We start from the raw sequence: 24,933 nt of genomic DNA, 5'->3' as shown, positions 1-24,933 counted from the left end.
ATTTTCTATAGGAAAAAATTTTGGCAATATTTTTTATGGAAATTAAATTTTGACAAAATTTCCTAAAAATAAAATTTTGATAAAATTTCCTATGGATATAAAATTTTGACAAAATTTCTTATGGAAATAAAATTTTGATAAAATTTCTTATGGAAATAAAATTTTGACAAAAATTTCTTATGGAAATAAACTTTTGATAAAATTTATAATGGAAAAAAAATGTTGACAAAAAATTTCTATATAAACTAAATTTTGACAAAATTTTCTATAGAAATAAAATGTTCACAAAATTTTCTATAGGGAGCGACCGTGGTGCAAAGGTTAGCATGCTCGCCTTGCATACACAGGTTCTAGGTTTCAAACCGAGTTTCGACTAAACACCAAAAAGTTTTCAGCGGTGGATTATCCCACCTCAGTAACATAATGCTGGTGACATTTCTGAGTGTTTCAAAGCTTCTCTAAGTGGTATCACTGCAATGTGAAACACCGTTCGGACTCGGCTATAAAAAGGAGGTCCCTTGTCATTGAGCTTAACCTAGAATCGGGTAGTACTCGGTGATAAGAGAGAAGTTCACCACTGTGGTATCACAATGGACTGAATAGTCTAAGTGAGCCTGAAATATCGGGCTGCCACTATACCTAACCTAAATTTTCTATAGAAATAAAATTTTGACATAGTTTTCTATAGAAATGAAAAAAAAATGTTTGTAGAAATAAAATGTTGACAAAATTTTCTATAGAAATAAAATTTTGACAAAATTTTTTCAGAGAAATATAATTTTGACAAAGTTTTCGATAGAAATAAAATTTTGACAAAATTTCTTATGAAAATAAAATTTTGACAAAATTTCTTATGGGAATAAAATTTTGAAAAAATTTTCTGTAGAAATAAAATTTTCACAAATTTTTTTATAAAAACAAAATTTTGACAAAATTTGTTATAGAAATAAAATTTTGACAAAATTTCTTATGGAAATAAAATTTTGACAACATTTCTTATGGAAATAAAATTTTCACAAAATTTTTTATGGAAATAAAATTTTGAAAAAATATTCTGTAGAAATAAAATTTTCACAAATTTTTTTATAAAAACAAAATTTTGACAAAATTTGTTATAGAAATAAAATTTTGACAAAATTTCTTATGGAAATAAAATTTTGACAACATTTCTTATGGAAATAAAATTTTCACAAAATTTTTTATGGAAATAAAATTTTGAAAAAATATTCTGTAGAAATAAAATTTTCACAAAATTTTTTATAAAAGCAAAATTTGGCAAAATTTTTTATGGAAATAAAATTTTGACAAAATTTTCTATAGAAATAAAATGTTGACAAAATTTTCTATAGAAATAAAATCTTGACAAAATTTTTTAGAGAATAAAATTTTGACAAAGTTTTCGATAGAAATAAAATGTAGACAAAATTTCTTATGGAAATACAATTTTCACAAAATTATGGAAATAAAATTTTGAAAAAATTTTCTGTAGAAATAAAATTTTCACAAATTTTTTTATAAAAACAAAATTTTGACAAAATTTGTTATAGAAATAAAATTTTGACAAAATTTCTTATGGAAATAAAATTTTGACAAAATTTTCTATAGAAATAATTTTTTGACAAAATTTCTTATGGAAATAAAATTTTGACAAAATTTTCTATAGAAATAAAATGCAAAACCCCATGGATGTAGCTCATTTATGAGATGAGAAAAATCAAAGGAACCAGAGATTTATAATCTTTTCCTTTAGTTTAAAGAAAATTTTCCTTGCATCAAAAAAAAAATTAAAGCGAAGATTGTGATCGATATTTAGTTTTTTTTTATTTAAAAGAAATGTGTCCTTAGTATTCGAATAAATTTTTTTCACCAGAGATAAAATCCTCTATTAAAGTGTCAGAACCATATTTGCCTTTTCCAATTAAACCTCTACTGGTGCAGTAGCAGTTTGGTGAGAGTATGCTGTAGCGGTATAGCACATTTCGGTATTGGGTGCGTTGGTTGAAACTATCGATTTTGGATAACGAATTAGTTTATATTGTTTATAGATGGGATACCACAAGACAGTAATGAACACTGTAAAAAAGGAAATAAAATTATTATATCATATACCATAGTTCTATAGTGGGAGAAAAACTTACGAATCAAAACAAAATAGATACTAGTTTCCAATTTGGAGTCATTTTCAAAATACATGATAACAGTCTCACCAACGACACCTGACAAGGAAATGATGAGCCAAGGAGCAATGAATTTATAAAGACGCTAGGGAGATAAAGACATTTATTACATTATTACATTTTTTGTAAATTGAACAATTAAGAGTATCGATTTACCTTCTTTAGACCCACATACATAAACACTGCAGCAATTAGGATAGCAATATTCGAAAGTAATTCAAATGTGTATTCAGCTATTTCTTCACCTTGAAGAAATCAAATCAAAATTGAAATTAAATCATAAAACACAAATATTAGAATTTATTTTCTAAGTGTATTCTTACGTGTAAACTGTTTTAATTGTTCATTATCGGTATCGCCCACTTTCTCCTCAGATTTCTCGTCAGATGTATCATCATCGTCGTAATCATATAGGCCAAATAAACCACCCAAGGTATAGAGAACGGAGCATGACGAAATGAAAATGAAAAGTCCGGCTACGAATAAAGACCACTTCGGAGAAGCCATGGCTACGGTATAATCCAAATCGAACAACTAATTGTTACGAAATGAAAAAAATCCAATAATATGTTTCTTATTTATGCAAGAACCTAATGGATTTTGTGGTGTTGGTAAGATTAAAATTTGAAAATTTGATAATCGTAAAACAATTTTCAGACATGCTTATCATTATTTTGGCCCCGAAATTGACACTGAGAATCGTGCATATGTTATATATATTTATATTTATTAACATACTTTTATATATGCACATCCAACTAGGTTAATTCTATATATCTTTGAGAATTTGCCACACCCAAAAATGTTTTCGTTACTCTGATATTCTAGCTAAAGTCCGTTGGGTGTATTCCTATCCCTATAAAATTTTTAAATATATTGAAAATTTTGTCAAAATTCTATGTCTATAGATTTTTTTTTCAAAATTCAATAGCTATAGTTTTTGTAAAAATTTTTTTATATAGTCTAAATTTTATTTCTATAGAAAATTTTGTCGAAATTTTATTTCTATAGAAAATTTTGTCAAAATTTTATTTCTATAGAAAATTTTGTCAAAATTTTATTTCTATAGAAAATGTTGTCAAAATTTTATTTCTATAGAAAATTTTGTCGAAATTTTATTTCTATAGAAAATTTTGTCAAAATTTTATTTCTATAGAAAATTTCGTCAATTTTATTCTATAGACTTTTTTTCAAAATTTTATTTCTATGGACAATTTTGTCAAAATTTTATTCCTATAGAAAATTTTGTCGACATTTTATTTCTATAGAAAATTTTGTCAAAATTTCATTTCTATAGAAAATTTTGTCAAAATTTTATTTCTATAGAAAATTTTGTCAAAATTTTTTTTTCTATAGATAATTTTGTCAATTTTTTTTCTATAGATAGTTTTGTCATAATTTTAAATCTATAGAATATTTTGTAAAAAAATTATTTTGTCAAAATTTTATTTCTATAGAAAATTTTGTCAAAATTTTATTTCTATAAAAAAAATTTGTCAAAATTTTATTTCTATAGAAAATTTTACCAAAATTTCATTTTCATAGAAAATTTTATCAAAATTTTATAGCCAATTTTCGCAAAATTTCATTTCCATAAAAGATTTTTTAAAAATTTTATTTCTATAGAAAATTTTTTCAAAATTTTATTTCTATAGATTTTTTTAAATTCTATTTCTATAGAAGATTTTATCAAATTCTTTTTCTATACACAATTTTCGCAAAATTTTATTTCCATTAAAAATTTTATTTCTGTAGACTATTTTTTCAAAATTTTATTTCTTTAGAACATTTTTTAAAATTTTATTTCTGTAGAAAATTTTTGCAAAATTTTGTTTCTATAGAAAATTGTTGCAAAATTTTATTCCTCTACAAAATTTTGTTTCTATGGAAAATTTTGTCAAAATTTTATTTCTATAGGAAATTTTGTCAAAATATTATTTCTGTAGAAAATTTTGTCAAAATTTTATTTCTATAGTAATTTGTTTCAAAGTATTGTTTCTATAGAAAATTTTGTCAAAATTTTATTTCTATAGAAAATTTTGTCAAAATTTTATTTCTCTAGAACATTTTTTAAAATTTTATTTCTATAGAAAATTTGTGCAAAATTTTATTTCTATAGAAAATTTTGTCAAAATTTTATTTCTATAGAAAATTTTGTCAAAATTTTATTTCTATAGAAAATTTTGTCAAAATTTTATTTCTATAGAAAATTTTGTAATTTTTTTTCTATAGAATGTTTTGTCATAATTTTAAATCTATAGAATATTTTGTAAAAAAATTATTTTGTCAAAATTTTATTTCTATAGAAAATTTTGTCAAAATTTTATTTCTATAAAAAAATTTTGTCAAAATTTTATTTCTATAGAAAATTTTACCAAAATTTTATTTTCATAGAAAATTTTATCAAAATTTTATAGACAATTTTCGCAAAATTTCATTTCCATAAAAGATTTTTTTAAAAATTGTATTTCTATAGAAAATTTGTTCAAAATTTTATTTCTATAGATTTTTTTTAATTCTATTTCTATAGAAGATTTTGTCAAATTCGTTTTCTATACACAATTTTCGCAAAATTTTATTTCCATTAAAAAGTTTATTTCTGTAGACTATTTTTTCAAAATTATATTTCTTTAGAAAATTTTTTAAAATTTTATTTCTATAGAAAAATTTTGCAAAATTTTATTTCTATAGAAAATTTTTGCAAAATTTTATTCCTCTACAAAATTTTGTTTCTATAGAAAATTTTGTTAAAATTTTATTTCTATAGGAAATTTTGCCAAAATATTATTTCTGTAGAAAATTTTGTCAAAATGTTATTTCTATTGTAATTTGTTTCAAATTTTTTTTCTATAGAAAATTTTGTCAAAAATTTAATTTCTATAGAAAATTTTGTCAAAATTTTATTTCTATAGAAAATTTTGTCAAAATTTTATTTCTATAGAAAATTTTGTCAAAATTTTATTTCTATAGAAAATTTTGTCAAAATTTTATTTCTATAGAACATTTTTTCAAAATTTTATTTCTATAGAAAATTTTTGTCAAAAATTTATTTCTATAGAAAATTTTGTCAAAATTTTATTTCTATAGAAAATTTTGTCAAAATTTTATTTCTATAGAAAATTTTGTCAAAAATTTATTTCTATAGAAAATTTTGTCAAAATTTTATTTCTATAGAAAATTTTGTCAAAATTTTATTTCTATAGAAGATTTTGTCAAAATTTTATTTCTATAGAAAATTTTGTCAAAATTTTATTTGTATAGAAAATTTTGTCAAAATTTTATTTCTATAGAAACTTTTGTCATAAATTTATTTCTATAGAAAGTTTTGTCAAAATTTTATTTCTATAGAAAATTTTGTCAAAATTTTATTTCTATTGAAAATTTTGTCAAAATGTTATTTCTATAGAAAATTTTGTAAAAATGTTATTTCTATAGAAAATTTTGTAAAAATTTTATTTCTATAGAAAATGTTATTTCTATAGAAAATTTTGTCAAAATTTTATTTCTATAGAAAGTTTTGTCAAAATTTTATTTCTATAGAAAATTTTGTCAAAATTTTATTTCTATAGAAAATTTTATTTCTATTGAAAATTTTTTTTCTATAGAATTTTTTTTCTAACATATAGAAAATTTTGTCAAAATGTTATTTCTATAGAAAATTTTTTCAAAATTTTATTTCTATAGAAAATTTTGTCACAATTTTGTTTCTATAGAAAATTTTGTCAAAATTTTATTTCTATAGAAAATTTTATTTCTATTGAAAATTTTTTTCTATAGAATTTTTTTCTAACATATAGAAAATTTTGTCAAAATGTTATTTCTATAGAAAATTTTGTCAAAATTTTATTTCTATAGAAAATTTTGTCAAAATTTTATTTCTATAGAAAATTTTGTCAAAATTTTATTTCTATAGAAAATTTTGTCAAAATTTTATTTCTATAGAAAATTTTGTCAAAATTTTATTTCTATAGAAAATTTTGTCAAAATTTTATTTCTATAGAAAATTTTGTCAAAATTTTATTTCTATAGAAAATTTTGTCAAAATTTTATTTCTATAGAAAATTTTGTCAAAATTTTATTTCTATAGAAAATTTTGTCAAAATTTTATTTCTATAGAAAATTTTGTCAACATTTTTTTCTATAGAAAATTTTGTCAAAATTTTATTTCTATAGAAAATTTTGTGAAAAATTTATTTCTATAGAAATTTTTGTCAAAATTTTATTTCTATAGAAAATTTTGTCAAAATTTTATTTCTATAGAAAATTTTGTCAAAATTTTATTTCTATAGAAAATTTTGTCAAAATTTTATTTCTATAGAAAATTTTGTCAAAATTTTATTTCTATAGAAAATTTTGTCAAAATTTTATTTCTATAGAAAATTTTGTCAAAATTTTATTTCTATAGAAAATTTTGTCAAAATTTTATTTCTATAGAAAATTTTGTCAAAATTTTATTTCTATAGAAAATTTTGTCAAAATTTTATTTCTATAGAAAATTTTGTCAAAATTTTATTTCTATAGAAAATTTTGTCAAAATTTTATTTCTATAGAAAATTTTGTCAAAACTTTATTTCTATAGAAAATTTTGTCAAAATTTTACTTCTATAGAAAATTTTGTCAAAATTTTATTTCTATATAGTTTTTTGTCAAAATTTTATTTCTATAGAAAATTTTCTCAAATTTCGTCTAAATTTTATTTATAATTTATTTTTTTAAGGAAAATTGTCCTTAATATTACATAAATTTTGGTTGTCCTAAAATTTATATTAAATAAAACAAGCCAAAGGGCATAAATATTGTTTTCAGTGGAAATAAAATTCCTTTAGTTTTATTAACGTGTCTGACCAATTTTTGTCTTTTCCAATTAGACCACAACTGGTGCAGGAGTGGTTCGATGAACGTATTCTGTAGTAGGGATATAGCACATTTGGGTATTAGGTGCATTTGTGGAATTGATCCGTTTTTGATAACGAATCAATTTATACTGTCTATAGATGGGGTACCAGATTATAGCAAGGGCCACTGTAAAAAAAAGGAATAAAATTGCTACATAATGTACACTATCGATAGGGCAAAAACTTACATATCATGCCCATATAGGCAGCAGTTTCTAATTTGGATTCATAATACATGATAACGGACTCGCCAATGAGATCTATCAAGCAAATGATGAGCCAAGGGGCAATAAATTTATGACGACCCTATATAAAGAGGATAAAGAAAATGTTTATATTGAAATTTTTTTTTAAATTGAGAAATTACACTTAGAGAAGGAATACAAACACCGGAGAGCATAAAGTTAATTTTGGACGGGGATTATGTTACCATCTTATCAACGAGAAAACAATATTTTTTGGGACAAAAAAATGTCCGTATTCCCCATCCAAAAATATTAATATGCTCTTGAAATATGTTTCAGGTGATCATATTTCCTACCTCCGTGTTGTAATTTACCTTTATTAGACCCACAAACATAAACACTGAGGCAATAAGGCAACCAATATATGTAACTAACAGAAATGTGTATTGGACTATTTCGTCACCTTGAAGAAATCAAAAATGATTTGTCAGAAAAAAAAATCGATAAACACAAAATATTTTCATTTCAATTTATTATCTAAGTGTATTCTTACGTATAAAATGTTTTAAAGGTGCATCATCGGTATCGACATCGGTATTCTCCTCAGATTTCTTGTCAGATGGATCAGGCGATTCATCATCGGATTCGAATACTTCATCCCAGCTCTCCAGAGTATAGAAAATGGCACATGAATAACCGACAATCAAAAGTCCGGCAATGAATAAAGACCATTTTGGACAAGCCATGGTTATACGGTACTTCCGAATCAAGCAAGCAACGGTTTCGAAATGAATATATTTCTTCAATACGTTTTATTTGAAGCAAGAATCTAATGGATTCCGTCCTTGGCAAAATTTGAAAATTAAATAATCGTCATATAATTTTTGGACATGCTTATCAATTTTTTAGCCTCGAAATTGACACATGAGAATCGTGCATATATATTTGTGTCCATTAACATACTTTTATACTCGTATATTGCATGTGCATATAAGTCAATTCTATATATGTATTTTTTATAAGTTTTAGCTACGCCCAAAGTATTTTTGATTTTCTCCGATAAATTGTAATTAAAGCCCGGTATACATCTCGGGCGAAAATTTCGTTTGCATACCAAGAATACAGTGTCTTAATGTACTTCATATAAGACTAAAATAACAGGTTGGCTGATAAGTCCCCGGTCTAACAAAGAAAAACACATTTTTTTGTCAAAATTCGTTTTTATTATTCAACATAGTTCCCTTCAAGAGCGATACAATTTTTCCAATTTTTTGATACAATTTTGGTAGTACTCCTTCGGTTTTGCCTCAAAATAGGCCTCAGTTTCGGCGATCACCTCTTCATTGCAGCCAGGAAAAATTCGCTGGGGGCCAGATCTGGAGAATACGGTGGGTGGGGAAGAAATTCGAAGCCCAATTCATGAATTTTTGCCATCGTTCTCAATGACTTGTGGCACGTTGCGTTGTCTTGGTGGAACAACACTTTTTATACCCTCCACCATAGGATGGGCGGTATATTAACTTTGTCATTCCGTTTGTAACACATCGAAATATTGCTCTTAGACCCCATAAAGTATATATATTCTGGGTATAAAGTATATATATTCTGAGTCGATCTGAGCATGTCCGTCCGTCCGTCTGTTGAAATCACGCTAACTTCCGAACGAAACAAGCTATCGACTTGAAACTTGGCACAAGTAGTTGTTATTGATGTAGGTCGGATGGTATTGCGAATGGGCCATATCGGTCCACTTTTACGTATAGCCCCCCATATAAACGGACCCCAAATTTGGCTTGCAGACCCTCTAAGAGAAGCAAATTTCATCCGATCCGGCTGAAATTTGGTACATGGTGTTAGTATATGGTCTCTAACAACCATACAAAAATTGGTCCATATCGGTCCACTTTTACGTATAACCCCCATATAAACGGACCCCCAAATTGGGCTTGCGATTGCTCTACGAGAAGCAAATTTCATCCGATCCGGCTTGGTCCATATCGGTCCATAATTACATATAGCCCCCATATAAACCGATCCCTCGATTTGGCTTGCGGAGCCACTAAGAGAACCAAATTTCATCCGATCCGGCTGAAATTTGGTACATGGTGTTAGTATATGGTCTCTAACAACCATGCAAAAATTGGTCCACATCGGTCCATAATTATATATAGCCTCCATATAAACCGATCCCCTGATTTGGCTTGCGGAGCCTCTAAGAGAAGCAAATTTCATCCTATCCGGATGAAATTTGGTACATGGTGTTGGTATAAGTTCTCTAATGACCATGCAATAATTGGTCCATAATTATATATAGCCCCCATATGAACCGATCCCCCGATTTGGCTTGCGGAGCCTCCAAGAGAAGCAAATTTCATCCGATCCGTTTGAAATTTGGTACATGGTGTTAGTATATGGTCTCTAACAACCATGCAAAAATTGGTCCATATCGGTCCATAATTACATATAGCCCCCATATAAACCGATCCCCCGATTTGGCTTGCGGAGCCACTAAGAGAACCAAATTTCATCCGATCCGGCTGAAATTTGGTACATGGTGTTAGTATATGGTCTCTAACAACCATGCAAGAATTGGTCCACATAGGTCCATAATTATATATAGCCCCCATATAAACCCATCCCTCGACTTGGCTTGCGGAGCCTCTAAGAGAAGCAAATATCATCCGATCCGGCTGAAATTTGGTACATGGTATTGGTATATGTTCTCTAATGACCATGCAAAAATTGGTCCACATCGGTCCATAATTATATATAGCCCCCATATAAACCGATCCCCCGATTTGGCTTGCGGAGCCTCTAAGAAACCAAATTTCATCCGATCCGGCTGAAATTTGGTACATGGTGTTGGTATATGTTCTCCAATGACCATGAAAAAATTGGTCCATATCGGTCCATAATTATATATAGCCCCCATATAAATCGATTCCCAGATTTGTCCTCCGGAGCCTCTTGGAGGAGCACAATTCATCCGATCAGGTTGAAATTTGGAACATGGTGTTAGAATGTGGTCTCTAACAAACACGCAAGAATTGGTCCATATGGGTCCATAATTATATATAGCCCCCATATAAACCGTTCCCCAGATTTGATCTCCGGAGCCTCTTGGAGGAGCAAAATTCATCCGATCCGGTTGAAATTTGCAACGTGGTGTTAGTATAAGGCCTTTAATATCCATGCCAAAATTGGTCCATATCGGTCTATAGTTATATATAGCCGATCCCCAATCATACAAAACTTGGTCCATATCGGTTTATATTCATGGTTGCCACTCGAGCCAAAAATAATCTACCAAAATTGTATTTTTATAGAAAACATTGTCAAAATGTTATTTCTATAGAAAATTTTGTCAAAATTTTATTTCTATAGAAAATTTTGTCAAAATTTTATTTCTAAAGAAAATTTTGTCAAAGTTTTATTTATATAGAAAATTTTTTCCACATTTTATTTCTCTAGAAAATTTTTTCCAAATTTTACTTCTATAGAAAATGTCAAAATTTTATTTCTATAGAAACTTTAAACTTAATTATATACGTATTTATTAATCGGCCTTTTTTAGTTTAATATATATCACGTATGGACTATGTGGTATATATTACGGTGTTAGGAAGTTTTAAGATACCTTGCCATCGGCAAGTAACACTCCCAAGCAACCCAAGTAATTCGATTGTGGATGACAGTCTTCAGTAGAAGTTTCTACGCAATCCAAGGTGGAGGGTACATAAGCTTCGGCCTGGCCGAACTTACGGCTGTATATACTTGTTTCTTCTTCATATGGGGCCGTTTTGCCGCGATTTCGACCTTCAAACGCTCCAATAACGTCATATAATAGTCACTGTTGATGGTTTTTCCCTTCTCAAGATAATCGATGCAAATTATTCCATGCGCATCCCAAAAAACAGAGGTCATTACTTTGCCAGCGGACTTTTGAGTCTTTCCACGCTTCGGAGACGGTTCACCGGTCGCTGTCCACTCAACCGACTGTCGATTGGACTCAGGAGTGTGGTGATGGAGCCATGTTTCATCCATTGTCACATATCGACGGAAAAACTCGGGTGTATTACGAGTTAACAGCTGCAAACCCCGCTCAGAATCATCAACACGTTGTTGTTTTTGGTCAAATGTGAGCTCGCGCGGCACCCATTTTGCATAGAGCTTCCGCATATCCAAATATTGATGAATGATATGACCAACACGTTCCTTTGATATCTTTAAGGCATCTGCTATCTCGATCAACTTCATTTTACGGTCATTCATAATCATTTTGTAGATTTTTTTTGATGTTTTCGTCGGTAACCACCTCTTTCGGGCGTCCACTGCGTTCACCGTCCTCCATGCTCATTTCACCACGCTTGAATTCTGCATACCAATCAATTATTGTTGATTTCCCTGGGACAGAGTTCGGAAACTCATTATCAAGCCAAGTTTTTGCTTCCACCGTGTTTTTACCCTTGAGTTTTTTTTTATCAAAACACGAAATTCCTTTTTTCCATTTTTTTTCACAATAACAAAAATTGTTTCACAAAAGACACCCTATCTCACAAACTAATTGACTTATAGACGTCAAATTTTGACACGAATCATTTGAAGGTTGGTACTATATAAAAATAATATGCATTTAATACTAGCGACGCCATCTATATTTCAGACCGGGGACTTATCAGCCAACCTGTTACACACATCTCTCAACGAGATAGTTGAGCAGTTCAATATTCACCTAATAAGCTTGCGTGACCATGGGAACGTACCGGGAAAATGCAAAACAAAATGGGATTTTTCAAGCTAGATGAAATTCCTTTATTTTTTATTAATGTATCTGAACATTATTTGCGATTTTTTTTTATCACACCTCTACAGGAGCAGTAGCAGTTTGATGAGAGTATGCTGTAGTGGTGGTATAGCAAAATTCAGTATTGGGTGCATTGGTTGAAACTATCGATTTTGGATAACGTAGCCGTTTATATTGTCTATAGATGGGGTACCACATGGCAGTAATGAACACTGTAAAAAAATCGAAATTAAATATCTATATCATATAAACTTTCCATAGGACAAAAATAAAAAAACTTACAAATTAAAGCAAAGTAGGTATTAGTTTCCAATTTGGATGCCTTTTCAAAAAACGTCGTAATAACGTGGCCAAGGACATCTATCAAGGCAATAACGAGCCAAGGAGCAATGAATTTATGAAGACCCTAGGGAGATGAAAATAAATTTTATAACGAAAATTCTTTTTAAATTGAGAAACTTGCAATTTGAATTTACCTTTTTAACACCTACAAACATAAAAACTGCAGCAATAAGGCTACCAATATACACACCTAATTCAATTGTGTATTCGGCTATTTCGTCACCTTGAAGAAGTGAAAATAAATTGAAAAAAAAAAGAAAAATGATAAAACACAAATATTCTCATTTCAATTTAATTTCAAAGTGTATTCTTACGTGTAAAAGGTTTATATTTCACATGATCTACCGTCATTTCTCCAGATTTCTTGTCATAAATAGCATACGATCCATTGCTATAATGATATCGAGCAAACAAACCCATCAGAATGAAGGAAATGAAGACTAAATAAACGACTATAATAACTCCGGCTATCAGTAAAGACCATTTTGGACAAGCCATGACTACAATACTTCCGAATCAATCAAGCAAAGGTTTCAAAATGAAAATATTCCATTAAGATGTTATTGTGACCCGGCACCTAATGGCTTCTGTTCTTGGTAAGATTAAACTTTGAAAATTTGAGATAATCGTCAAAACATTTTCAACAGGCTTATCAATTTTGTTTAGTCCCAAACTTGACACCGAAAATAGTGCACATATTTTTTGCATCAAGATATTTTTATATATGCACACGCAAATAGGTCAATTCTATATAATTTTTAATATTAGGTACACCTAAAGAATTGTTTCTTTTCTGCCAAACGAAATTTTAGATAAAGGTCGGTATACATCTCTGTTTGCATGCCTACAATACAGCAGGATCATGGATTTCATATGGGATTCCCTGGCTTAAAGCCGGTGTGTATGTCTAACGAAATATCCTCTACCCATACGAAAAGCATTCGTACGTTTGCTATTGTTAATTGATTGTTTACATATATCTCCCATGTGTACTCACATCTCTCAACTAGACGGCTGAGCGGTTTAGTATTCACCTAATAAGCGAGCATGACCTCGCAAACCTACCAGGAAAACGCAAAACGGATGAATTCGTGAAAGTTTAGGAACTATCTCATATATTCCAGGGGAACTACAATGTGGCTTTTTGGCAATTATGCCCGGTATGCATCTCTGTCGAAAATTTTGTTTACATGCCAACAAGACAGTATTGTCATGTATTTCATATGGGATCAAAATATAAACAATCGATAACACTGTATAAGGTATTATTTTCTAGAAAAAAGTATCTTAAAAAATCTTATTTTGCATAATTTTATTTCTATAGATTTTTTTTTATTCTAAAACAAAAATTTTATTTCCAAATTTGTCAAAATTTTATTTCTATAGAAAATTTTGTCACAATTTCATTTCTATAGAAAATTTTTCAAAATTATATTTCTATTGAAAATTTTGTCAAAATTTTATTTCTATAGAAAATTTTGTCAAAATTTTATTTCTATAGAAAATTTTGTCAAAATTTTATTTCTATAGAAAATTTTGTCAAAATTTTATTTCTATAGAAAATTTTGTCACAATATTTATTTCTATAGGAAATTTTGTCATAATTTTATTGCTATAGCAAATTTTGTCAAAACTTTATTCCTATAGAAAATTTTGTCAAAATTTTATTTCTATAGAAAAATTTGTCAAAATTTTATTTCTATAGAAATTTTTGTCAAAATTTCATTTCTATAGAAAATTTTGTCAAAGTTTTATTTCTATAGAAAATTTTGTCAAATTGTTATTTCTATAGAAAAATTTGTCAAAATTTTATTTCTATAGAAATTTTTGTCAAAATTTCATTTCTATAGAAAATTTTGTCAAAATTTTATTTCCATAGAAATTTGTGTCAAAATTTTATTTCTATAGAAAATTTTGTCAAAATGTTATTTCTATAGAAAATTTTGTCAAAATGTTATTTCCATAGAAAATTTTGTCGAAGTTTTATTTATATAGGAAATTTTGTCAAAACGGTATTTCTATAGAAAAATTTGTCAAAATTTTATTTCTATAGAAAATTTTGTCAAAATGTTATTTCTATAGAAAATTTTGTCAAAATTTTATTTCCATAGAAAATTTTGTCAAAATTTTATTTATATAGGAAATTTTGTCAAAACTGTATTTCTATAGAAAAATTTGTCAAAATTTCATTTCTATAGAAAATTTTGTCAAAATTTTATTTCTATAGAAAATTTTGTCAAAACTATTTCTATAGAAAATTTTCTCAAAATTTTATTTCTATAGAAAATTTTGTCAAAATGTCATTTCTATAGAAAATTTTCTCAAAATTTTATTTCTATATAAAATTTTGTCAAAATGTCATTTCTATAGAAAATTTTTTCAAAATTTCATTTCTATAGAAAATTTTGTCAAAATTTTATTTCTATAGAAAATTTTGTCAAAATTTCATTTCTATAGAAAATTTTGTCAAAATTTTATTTCTATAGAAAATTTTGTCAAAATTATATTTCTATAGAAAATTTTGTCAAAATTTTATTTCTATAGAAAATTTTGTCATAATTTTATTTCTACAGGAAATTTTGTCAAAAATGTTTTTTCTATAGAAAATTTTGTTAAAATGTTATTTCTATAGAAAATTTTGTCAAAAATTGTTGTTTCTATAGAGAAATTTGTCAATATTTTATTTCTATAGAAAATATTATCAAAATTTTATTTCTATAGAAAATTTTGTCAAAATTTTATTTCTATAGGAAATTTTGTCATAATTTTATTTCTTTAGGAAATTTTGTCATAATTTTATTTCTTTAGGAAATTTTGTCATAAATTTATTTCTATAGAAAATTTTGTCAAAATTTTATTTCTAAAGAAAATTTTGTCAAAATTTTATTTCTATAGAAAATTTTGTCAAAATTTTATTTCTATAGAAAATTTTGTCAAAATTTTATTTCTATAGAAAATTTTGTCAAAATTTTATTTCTATAGAAAATTTTGTCAAAATTTTATTTCTACAGAAAATTTTGTCAAAATTTTATTTCTATAGAAAATTTTGTCAAAATTTTATTTCTATAGAAAATTTTGTCAAAATTTTATTTCTATAGAAAATTTTGTCAAAATTTTATTTCTATAGAAAATTTTGTCAAAATTTTATTTCTATGGAAAAATTTGTCAAAATTTTATTTCTATAGAAAATTTTCTCAAAATTTTATTTCAATAGAAAATTTTGTCAAAATTTTATTTCCATAGAAAATTTTGTCAAAATTTTATTTCCATAGAAAATTTTGTCATAATTTTATTTCTACAGGAAATTTTGTCATAATTTTATTTCTACAGGAAATTTTGTCATAATTTTATTTCTATAGGAAATATTGCCATAATTTTATTTCTATAGGAAATTTTGTCATAATTTTATTTCTATAGGAAATTTTGTCATAATTTTATTTCTATAGAAAATTTTGTCAAAATTTTATTTCTATAGAAAATTTTGTCAAAACTTTATTTCTATAGAAAATTTTCTCAAAATTTTATTTCTATAGAAAATTTTGTCAAAATTTTTTTTCTATAGAAAATTTTTGTCAAAATTTTATTTCTGTAGAAAATTTTGTCAAAATGTTATTTCTATAGAAAATTTTGTCAAAATTTTATTTCTATAGAAAATTTTGTCAAAATTTTATTTCTAGAAAATTTTATAAAATTTTTATTACCATAGAAAATTTTGTAAAAACTGTATTTCCATACAAAATTATGTCAAAATTTTATTTCTATAGAAATTTTTCGCAAAATTTTATTTCTAATTAAATTTTTATTTTTGTTTAGGAAAAGTGTCCTAAACATTACGCAAATTGGTTACTAAATTAAAAAAATTTATATTGAATAAAACAAGCCAAAGGACAATAAGGTATTTTTCAGTTTTATTTTTATTTTTTTTTTATTTTTATTTTTATTAACGTGTCTGACCAATTTTTGTCTTTTCCAATTAGACCACAACTGGTGCGGGAGTGGTTTGATGAACATATGCTGTAGTAGGGATATAGCACATTTCGGTATTAGGTGCATTTGTAGAATTGATCCGTTTTGTATAACGAATCAATTTATACTGTCTATAGATGGTGTACCAGATTAGAGCAACGGCCACTGTAAAAAAAGGAATAGAATTACTACATCATGTACACTATCCATAGGGCAAAAACTTACCTATACCAATATAGGCAGCAGTATCCAATTTGGATTCGTAATACATGATAACAGTCTCGCCAATGAGATCTATCATGGAAATGATGAGCCAAGGGGCAATGAATTTATGACGACCCTATATAATAAAGAAAATGTTTATATTGAAAATTCTTTAAAAATTGAGAAATTACACTTAGAGAAAGGGAATACGATCACCGGAGAGCATACTTTTGGATGGGGAACATGTAACTATCTTATCAACGGCAAAACAATATTTTTTGGGACAAAACAAAAAAAAATTCCCCATCCAAAAATATTATTATTCTCTTGAAATAAGTTTCAGGTGATCATATTCCCTACAGACGGAATACAATCGCCATAAAGAAAAAAAATTTCCGTATTCCCCATCCAAAGATATTATTATTCACTTGAAATATGTTTCCTTCCGATGATCATATTCCTTTTCTGGGTGTAAGAGTGTTAATTTACCTTTATTAGACCCACACACATACACACTGTGGCAATAAGGCAACCGATATACGTAACTAAATAAAATGTGTATTGGACCATTTCGTCACCTTGAAAAAATCAAAAATAATTTGTCAGAAAAAAATCGATAAACACAAAATATTTTTATTTCAATTTATTATCGAAGTGTATTCTTACGTATAAAATGTTTTAAAGGTCCATCATCGGTATCGACATCGGTATTCTCCTCAGATTTCTTGTTAGATGTAGCAGGCGATTCATCATCGGATTCAAATACTTCATCCCAACTCTCCAGTGTATAGAAAATGCCACGTGAATAAAAGACAATCAACAGTCCGGCTATGAATAAAGACCATTTTGGACAAGCCATGGTTATACGGTACTTCCGAATCAAGCAAGCAACGGTTTCGAAATGAATATATTTCTTCAATACGTTTTATTTGAAGCAAGAATCTAATGGATTCTGTCCTTGGTAAAATTTGAAAATTTGATCTTGAAATAATTTACGACATGCTTATCATTTTTTTGGCCTCGAAAATGACACAGAGAATTGTGCATATATACGAGTATCTATTCCATAACATAATTTTATATATTGCACATGCATACAATTCTATTCTATTTATACCGACCACCATAGAATAGTGAGGGGGTATAATAAGTTTGTCATTCCGTTTGTAACACATCGAAATATCGAATTCCGACTATATATAGTATATATATTCTTGATCAGGGAGAAATTCTAAGACGATATAAGCATGTCCGTCTGTCTGGAGCTAATGGAGCTAAAGGGTGATACGGCCAAAATTTGGTCAATATAAACTTGACGTATTTCTTTCAATTTTGCATTTAATAAACCTGAACACCCCTCATTTTGAAGGTGTGTGTGTAGAATGTTGCTCCTATTTTGATTTTGGAATTACTCTTCAGTTGTCAAAATGCCGTCCAAGCAATAAGGGTAGCGTATCAAAATTTTGCTCGCGCATCGCGAAAATCCGAGCTACTCGCACGCAAAGCTGGCAAAATCGCTAAAAATTGCCAAATCAAAGAAATATCTGGTTTGGCAAGCCATCTGTACCTGTGGCTTGAAAAGCAGCATTTTCATAGCTTCCGGGATTGTCAACCAAGAAATTTACGTGAAAGATTGTTTGAATAAACGTCTGCTGCCTTTCCTGAAGAAACACGGTTGTTCCGTACTGTTTTGGCCGGATTTGGTATCTTGCCATTACGGTAAAAAGGCCATGGAGTGGTACGCCGCCAACAACGTGCAACTGGTTCCCAAGGACCCTCCCAACACGCCAGAGCTCCGCCCAATTGAGAAATACTGGGCTATTGTCAAGCGGAACCTAAAGAAGACCAAAAAAACTGCTAAGGACGAGCAGCAGTTCAAGGCAAACTGGCTTTCTGCGGCGAGGAAGGTGGACAAGGTGGCTGTACAAAATCTGATGGCAGGTGTCAAGCGTGAGGCCCGGCAATTCGGATTTGGAAAAGCGAAAGCCTAACTGAATATTTTTCCTGAATTTTATACTAATTGAACTTGAAAAAGAAATTTAATTTGATTTTTTAAATAAACGATTTCACCGATTTACACGCGTTTTCCCTTGACCAAATTTTGACCGTATCACCCTTTATCGTCCTGAAATTTGACACAGATTCGTCTTTTGTTTGCAGGCAGGTCAAGTTCGAAGATGGGCTATAGCGGTCCAAGTTTTGATATAGTCCCCATATAAACCGACCTCCCGATTTGGGGGCTTGGGCTTATAAAAACTGTAGATTTTATCCAATTTGCCTGTAATTGGAAATCTAGAGGTATTTTAGGACCATCAAAAAGTGTACCGAAATGGTGCATATCGGTCCATGTTTTGGTATAGCCCCCATATGGACCGATTTCGCGATTTTTCTTCTTGGGCGTCTAGAAAGTGTATTTTCTATCCGATTTGCCTGAAATTGGAAATCTAGAGGTATTCTAGGACCATAAGGAGGTGTGCCGAAAATAAGGTGTATCGGTCCATGTTTTGATATAGCCCCATATAGACCGATCTCACGATTTTACTTCTTAGGCTTCTAGAATGCGTAGTTCCAATTTACCTGAAATTTGAAACATAAAGGTCCTCTAGAACCCTAAAGACGTGTGCCGAAAATGGTGAGTACCGGTCCATGTTTTGATATAGCCCCCCTATATAGACCGACCTCCCGATTTTACTTCTTGGGCTTCTAGAATCCGTAGTTTTAATCCAATTTACCTGAAATTTGAAACCTAAAGGTCCTCTAGGACCCTAAGGACATGTGCCGAAAATGGTGAGTACCGGTCCATGTTTTGATATAGCCACCGTATAGACCGATCTCCCGAGTTTACTTCTTGGTCTTCTAGAATCCGTAATTTTTACCCAATTTGCCTCAAACCGGAAATCTAGAAGTATTCTAGGACCTTAAAGACGTGTGCCGAAAATGGTGAGTATCGGTCCATGTTTTGATATAGCCCCCATATAGACCAATCTCCCGATTTCACTTCTTGGGCTTTTAGAATCCGTATTTTTTACCCAATTTGCCTGAAATTGGAAATCTAGAGGTATTCTAGGAAAATAATGAGATGTGCCGAAAATGGTGAGTATCGGACCCTATTTTGATATAGCCCCCATATAAAGCGATCTCCCGATTTTACTTCTTGGGCTTCTAGAATCCGTAGTTTTTATCCAATTTGCCTCAAATTGGAAATGTAAAGGTATTGTAGGAAAATAAAGAGATGTGCCGAAAATGGTGATTATCGGACCATGTTTCGATATAGCCCCCATATAGACCGATCTCCAGATTTACTTCTTGGGCTTCTAGAATCCGTATTTTTGTATCCTTCCATGTTTTGGTATAGCCCCCATTACACCAAACTCTCGATTTAACTCCTAGGGTTTCTAGAAATTTTAGTTTTTATCCGATTTGCCACAAATTGAAAATATACTGTCCGAACAACATCAACAAAAGTGGGATGAGTCACTGCCCGAAATAATGTTGGCATTACCCGATTATTGCGGGCATTATATGACGTCGTGACACAAGAAACTGGAGCAAGTTCACTCCCACCAGCACAGCGAGCACGTGAGTTGAAGGAAATTTTTTTGAAAGTGTGACGAAATTTAGACAAAGCGTCCCAAGAACAGAAAAGATAATATAACCTGCGGCAGAGATCCTGGAAGCCAAAAATTGGAGACAGAGTCTTAGTACGGCTTCATCCACTATTCAAAAATTTGCGGCGAAGTTGGCACCGAAATATGGTGGTCCATTTGAAGTATACGTTTTCGTGTCACCGGTTATTGTGAAACTAAGAAATATCGACACGTCGGAATATCGTACCAGTCATTTGAGTGAACTTAAAGCCTGAATTGGCACTATTCTAACCTATTTTGATTATTCTCTTCTGATACACATATATTCATCGGACCCTCTTTTAATCTGTTTATATCTTTTCTATTTTTTGTAGAGAAAACGTTACCAGTAGAAGATCGAATAAACCGGAACAATCGGATAGTCCCACGAATAAGAAATTTGAGGCCAGCAAAAGGAAATTTTTAGAGAATATGCGACGAGCCAGTCAGCCAATGTGAATCACGTTGTATCGGCTACGGCGAGAAACCCCTACAATGAGTCCGAACCGCGTAAGACAGGAAGTACCCAGCGTCGATCCTGAGATCATCATCTTAAGCACGGATTCCAGCGATGAAGAAGCCATGGAGGGGATATCGCTCCAACAAGCGATAGGAGAATCTGTGCCAGGTATACATCAGAAAATACATAACGAACCCTCTGAAGATGATGTCGCTACAATACCCCGTTCGGAAGCGAGTGAGATAACCACCGAAAATGAAGATGACGACTATTATTTTCGGGAAAATTTGTATGGGCAAGAAGACGATGTGCGGTCACCGATGATGACCCAACCCCAGATGTCATCAGGGTTTCAACAGGAGAATGGAGGTAGTCACACCACAGCTTCTTCCACCAGCTCGTCACCATGTTCAGCAGCCCATGCCTTTGAATATGAGGAGTCCCTACCGACACCACCGCGCCGGCCAAAACAGAAATGGTGCGCATGGACTGCTATGACGTACGAGACTGAGGAACACAACTGTTACGAATGGAACATCTCGGTAAAAATGCTTGTTAAAAAGGAGAATTATATGGCTAAGAAACCACCGGCACAAATCGAGCAAGAGAAGACGCCGAGAATAGGCCACCTGAATAAGCCGGCAATAGCGTGGCATTCTCCAGAGTCCGATAGGAGTTGGGTGACGGTTTCAGAGCTGTCCCCTGAGCGAAGCGAGCGACCACCCGTGGAAGTGCCGATCGTAACCATGTCACGGGGTGAAGAGACCGATGGCATAGAAAATGAACAACCTGGGATATCCTGAAGAACCCACCCCGCACGGCAGTCGCCAGGTCACTGCGATCGCCGCTCAGCGCCATTAATTCGTTGTCGTCACCCTCATCAACTTCGACATCGTCAAGTCCAATTTCTTCTGTCTCAAGTTCAAGCACCATCAGCACTTCGTCAGCTTCGTCGAGTTCATCATCAAGCGGTGCATCTATTAAACCCGCTCCGCATCAACACCAGCGGCAATTAAAACCCAGATGGAGTCGTCCCCGGGCATAAGCAAGTGACCAGCATCTACCTCGAACTTTTACACCTGCGAGAACACCTCTCTGAGAAGTCGGCGACTCGACTCACCACCGATCCCAGCCCCAGTAACCATGTCAGCCGAACCTGCCGAGGAGATATCACGAGTGGTACCCAGATGGGGCCAGGCAATCGAGGTGATCCCGCCTAATATCCAAATGGCGGTGGAACAAGTTCGCTTGTATTGGAAACGTGTTAACCAGTTGAGAACGATTGTCGAAGTCGAGGGAAGAAGATACCGCATTCTCATAAGCAAAGGTGGAGTAACAAAAATAATGCCGGAGATCAGTAATCTGATGTGATCCCTACTCTACAGTTATACAGGAGATAACTGAGGTGAATGGGAAGTGCCCAGAAGGAGGAGAAGTAATGATAGTCACAAAAGTCACAAACCTCGTTTTTGTCCACATATTTAATGAATTTTATGTTTATTTTTTGGTTTAATGTTATGTTCCTTGATTTTATTTGTTTATGAAATGGATTGTTTTGTGCGGAAATAAATGGTTGAAGGAAAATATGGAGTTGGCTGAATTTGAATGGGAGAAGGTAACGGAAAGTACTGACTCTTAACGATGTAGAGTTGCATCGACTATAATGTAGGACGCATTAGCAACACAAGTACCACCATTAAGTTGGCATCGCGGGTGTGTGAGTGACCGTATAAAAGGCGAGCACTTGCACAGGAGAAGTCAGTTCGCCAGTAGTCGGCCAACAGGTAGAACTAGTTTTGGATCATAGTGTTCTAACGCAGTGACCAAAATATTGCTAGTTACGCTGCTAATGAAGTGTGCGAGTTGTAACTCTCCCCTTTTCTAACACTCGTTCCCCGGTAATTAGGTTGTTTTTACAAGCGACTAATCATCGCAGCACCGTCGCTGCCGCCCGTGGTTGTCTTTACAACCGCATCATCGTCGCTGCCTCTACATGTCCTCTATTCCACCCCTTCGGCGACGAGATTGTATCATATGCGGATGATTATGCAATCATGACATCCGGTCCCATTGTTGATGACATATGCGATCGATTGAACGTCTAACTCGCTGGATCTTACCAGTTATTTCACTGCTTGAAACGAGGATATCTCCCACCAAATCCTCAGCCACACTATTCACTGCATGGATGGCGGTAGTACACAGGCAGTTGAATGTCAGAGTCGATGATGAGATAATTCTGACCACAAATTACCCCAAGATTCTCGTGGTCACATTCGACAGCCTTTTTAAGTCGTCTGCCTATGCCACTGCAATTTGTGATAAGCGCAGCGGTAGAAACAAGGTCGATTTCCGGCAGCACTTAGGGTGCGGACAAAGAAACCTTATTGACTATATATAAGGCAATTGGCTGGTCAGTGGAAAACTATGCAGCGTCAGTGTGGACACCTCAAACAAGCGACACGCGGGCCCTTAGAACTGCGACGGGATGTCTCCGCAGTACACCCCAGGAGTACCAAGATCGTCCCAGTGCGTTGACACAATTACATGTTGTCTAAGCAGAACCTCTTGGGTTGCTATCGAAGTTGCTACCCAAAACACCATCTTGTGAATAGGCCACCAACACCCAGGAACGTAAGGGTTGACCTTCACCTTCTAGAACGCGAGATCGAACCATACAAAAGAGAGCCTCTAGATCAGGCAGCATACCAGACAGGTCTGAACAGGATTCATGGGGATACTGTAGCTGAAGCGGCGAGAAGCTCCAATGTTAATCCTGTTCTAGGAGCTCGACAACCGCCCATAGCACCGCAAGAGAGAGAGAGAGAGAAAGAGCGAGACCTCCCACGACAGACCAGAGTAGGTTTAGTCCAACTAAGATCAGGCAAGAGCAGCCGCATCAATTGATGAAACTACATTAAAAACTGATACAACAACAATGAAATTTCCTCTACCCATAGGAAAAACATAGTATTTCTGCTACCGATTATCGATTGTTTACATTTTACTCCCATACATACGCACATCTCCCAACGAGATAGTTGAGCAGTTAAATATTCACCTAATAAGCTTGCGTGACCACGGAAACATACCAGTAAAAGACATAACACAATGGGATTTTTCAAGCTAGATGAAATTCCTTTATTTTTTATTAACGTGTCTGAACAATATGTGAGTTTTTCAATCAAACCTCTACAGGAGCAGTAGCAGTTTGATGAGAGTATGCTGTAGTGGTGGTATAGCAAATTTCAGTATTGGGTGCATTGGCTGAAATTATCGATTTTGGATAACGAATCAGTTTATATTGTCTATATATGGGGTACCACATGGCAGTAATGAACACTGTAAGAAAAATATCTTATATCATATAAACATTCCAAAGGGCAAACAAGAAAAAACAAACTTACAAATTAATGCAAAATAGGTATTAGTTTCCAATTTGGATGCCTTTTCAAAAAACATGATAACAACCTGGCCCAGGACATCTATCAAGGAAATAATGAGCCAAGGAGCAATAAATTTATGAAGACCCTAGCGAGATGAAAATAAATATTATAACGAAAATTCTTTTTAAATAGAGAAACTGCAATTTTAATTTACCTTTTTAACACCCACAAACATAAAAACTGCAGCAATAAGGCTACTAATATCCACACCTAATTCAAATGTGTATTCGGCTATTTCGTCACCTTGAAGAAGTGAAAATAAATTGAAAAAAAAGAAAAATGATAAAACACAAATATTCTCATTTCAATTTAATTTCAAAGTGTATTCTTACGTGTAAAAGGTTTATATTTCACATGATAGGAATCGACCGTCATCTCTCCAGATTTATTGTCAAAAATATCATACGATCCATTGCTATAATGATAACGAGCAAACAAACCCTTCAGAGTGAAGGAAATGGAGACTAAATAAACGACTATGATAACTCCGGCTATCAGTAAAGACCATTTTGGACAAGCCATGACTACAATACTTCCGAATCAATCAAGCAAAGGTTTCGAAATGAAAATATTCCATTAAGATGTTATTGTGACCCGGCACCTAATGGCTTCTGTTCTTGGTAAGATTAAAATTTGAAAATTAGATAATCGTCAAAACATATTCAACATGCTTATCAATTTTGTTTAGCCCCAAAATTGACACCGAAAATAGTGCACATATTTTTTGCATCAACATATTTTTATATATGCACACGCAAATAGGTCAATTCTATATAATTTTTAATATTAGGTACACCCAAAGAATTGTTTCTTTTCTGCCAAACGAAA

General features: G+C 31.2%; 3 protein-coding genes across 3 annotated transcripts; 1 reads left to right on the top strand and 2 right to left on the bottom strand.

Annotated features, from left to right (window-relative positions):
* Positions 1 to 1,795: 1,795 nt before the first annotated feature.
* Positions 1,796 to 2,684, bottom strand: LOC142239268 (uncharacterized). Its single transcript, XM_075311050.1, has 4 exons — positions 2,501 to 2,684; positions 2,334 to 2,422; positions 2,139 to 2,262; positions 1,796 to 2,073 (listed from the first exon to the last, which is right to left on the bottom strand). Exons 1-4 carry the CDS (start codon positions 2,682 to 2,684, stop codon positions 1,919 to 1,921), a joined length of 552 nt encoding a protein of 183 aa, XP_075167165.1. The 3' UTR covers positions 1,796 to 1,918.
* Positions 2,660 to 22,249, top strand: LOC142239267 (uncharacterized). Its single transcript, XM_075311049.1, has 2 exons — positions 2,660 to 2,788; positions 20,535 to 22,249. The coding sequence occupies exon 2, from the start codon at positions 20,695 to 20,697 to the stop codon at positions 21,460 to 21,462; it is 768 nt and encodes a 255-aa protein (XP_075167164.1). The 5' UTR covers positions 2,660 to 2,788; positions 20,535 to 20,694; the 3' UTR covers positions 21,463 to 22,249.
* A 1,527-nt stretch (positions 22,250 to 23,776) lies between these two features.
* LOC142239265 (uncharacterized) lies at positions 23,777 to 24,705 on the bottom strand. Its single transcript, XM_075311045.1, has 4 exons — positions 24,438 to 24,705; positions 24,260 to 24,348; positions 24,067 to 24,190; positions 23,777 to 24,001 (listed from the first exon to the last, which is right to left on the bottom strand). Exons 1-4 carry the CDS (start codon positions 24,625 to 24,627, stop codon positions 23,844 to 23,846), a joined length of 561 nt encoding a protein of 186 aa, XP_075167160.1. The 5' UTR covers positions 24,628 to 24,705; the 3' UTR covers positions 23,777 to 23,843.
* Positions 24,706 to 24,933: the final 228 nt, after the last annotated feature.

The sequence above is a fragment of the Haematobia irritans genome, chromosome 5, assembly GCF_050003625.1.
Source record: "Haematobia irritans isolate KBUSLIRL chromosome 5, ASM5000362v1, whole genome shotgun sequence".
Classification (NCBI taxonomy): Eukaryota; Metazoa; Arthropoda; class Insecta; order Diptera; family Muscidae; genus Haematobia; species Haematobia irritans.
Note: the sequence above shows the minus strand (reverse complement) of the source record. Positions and strands in the feature narration are given on the sequence as shown.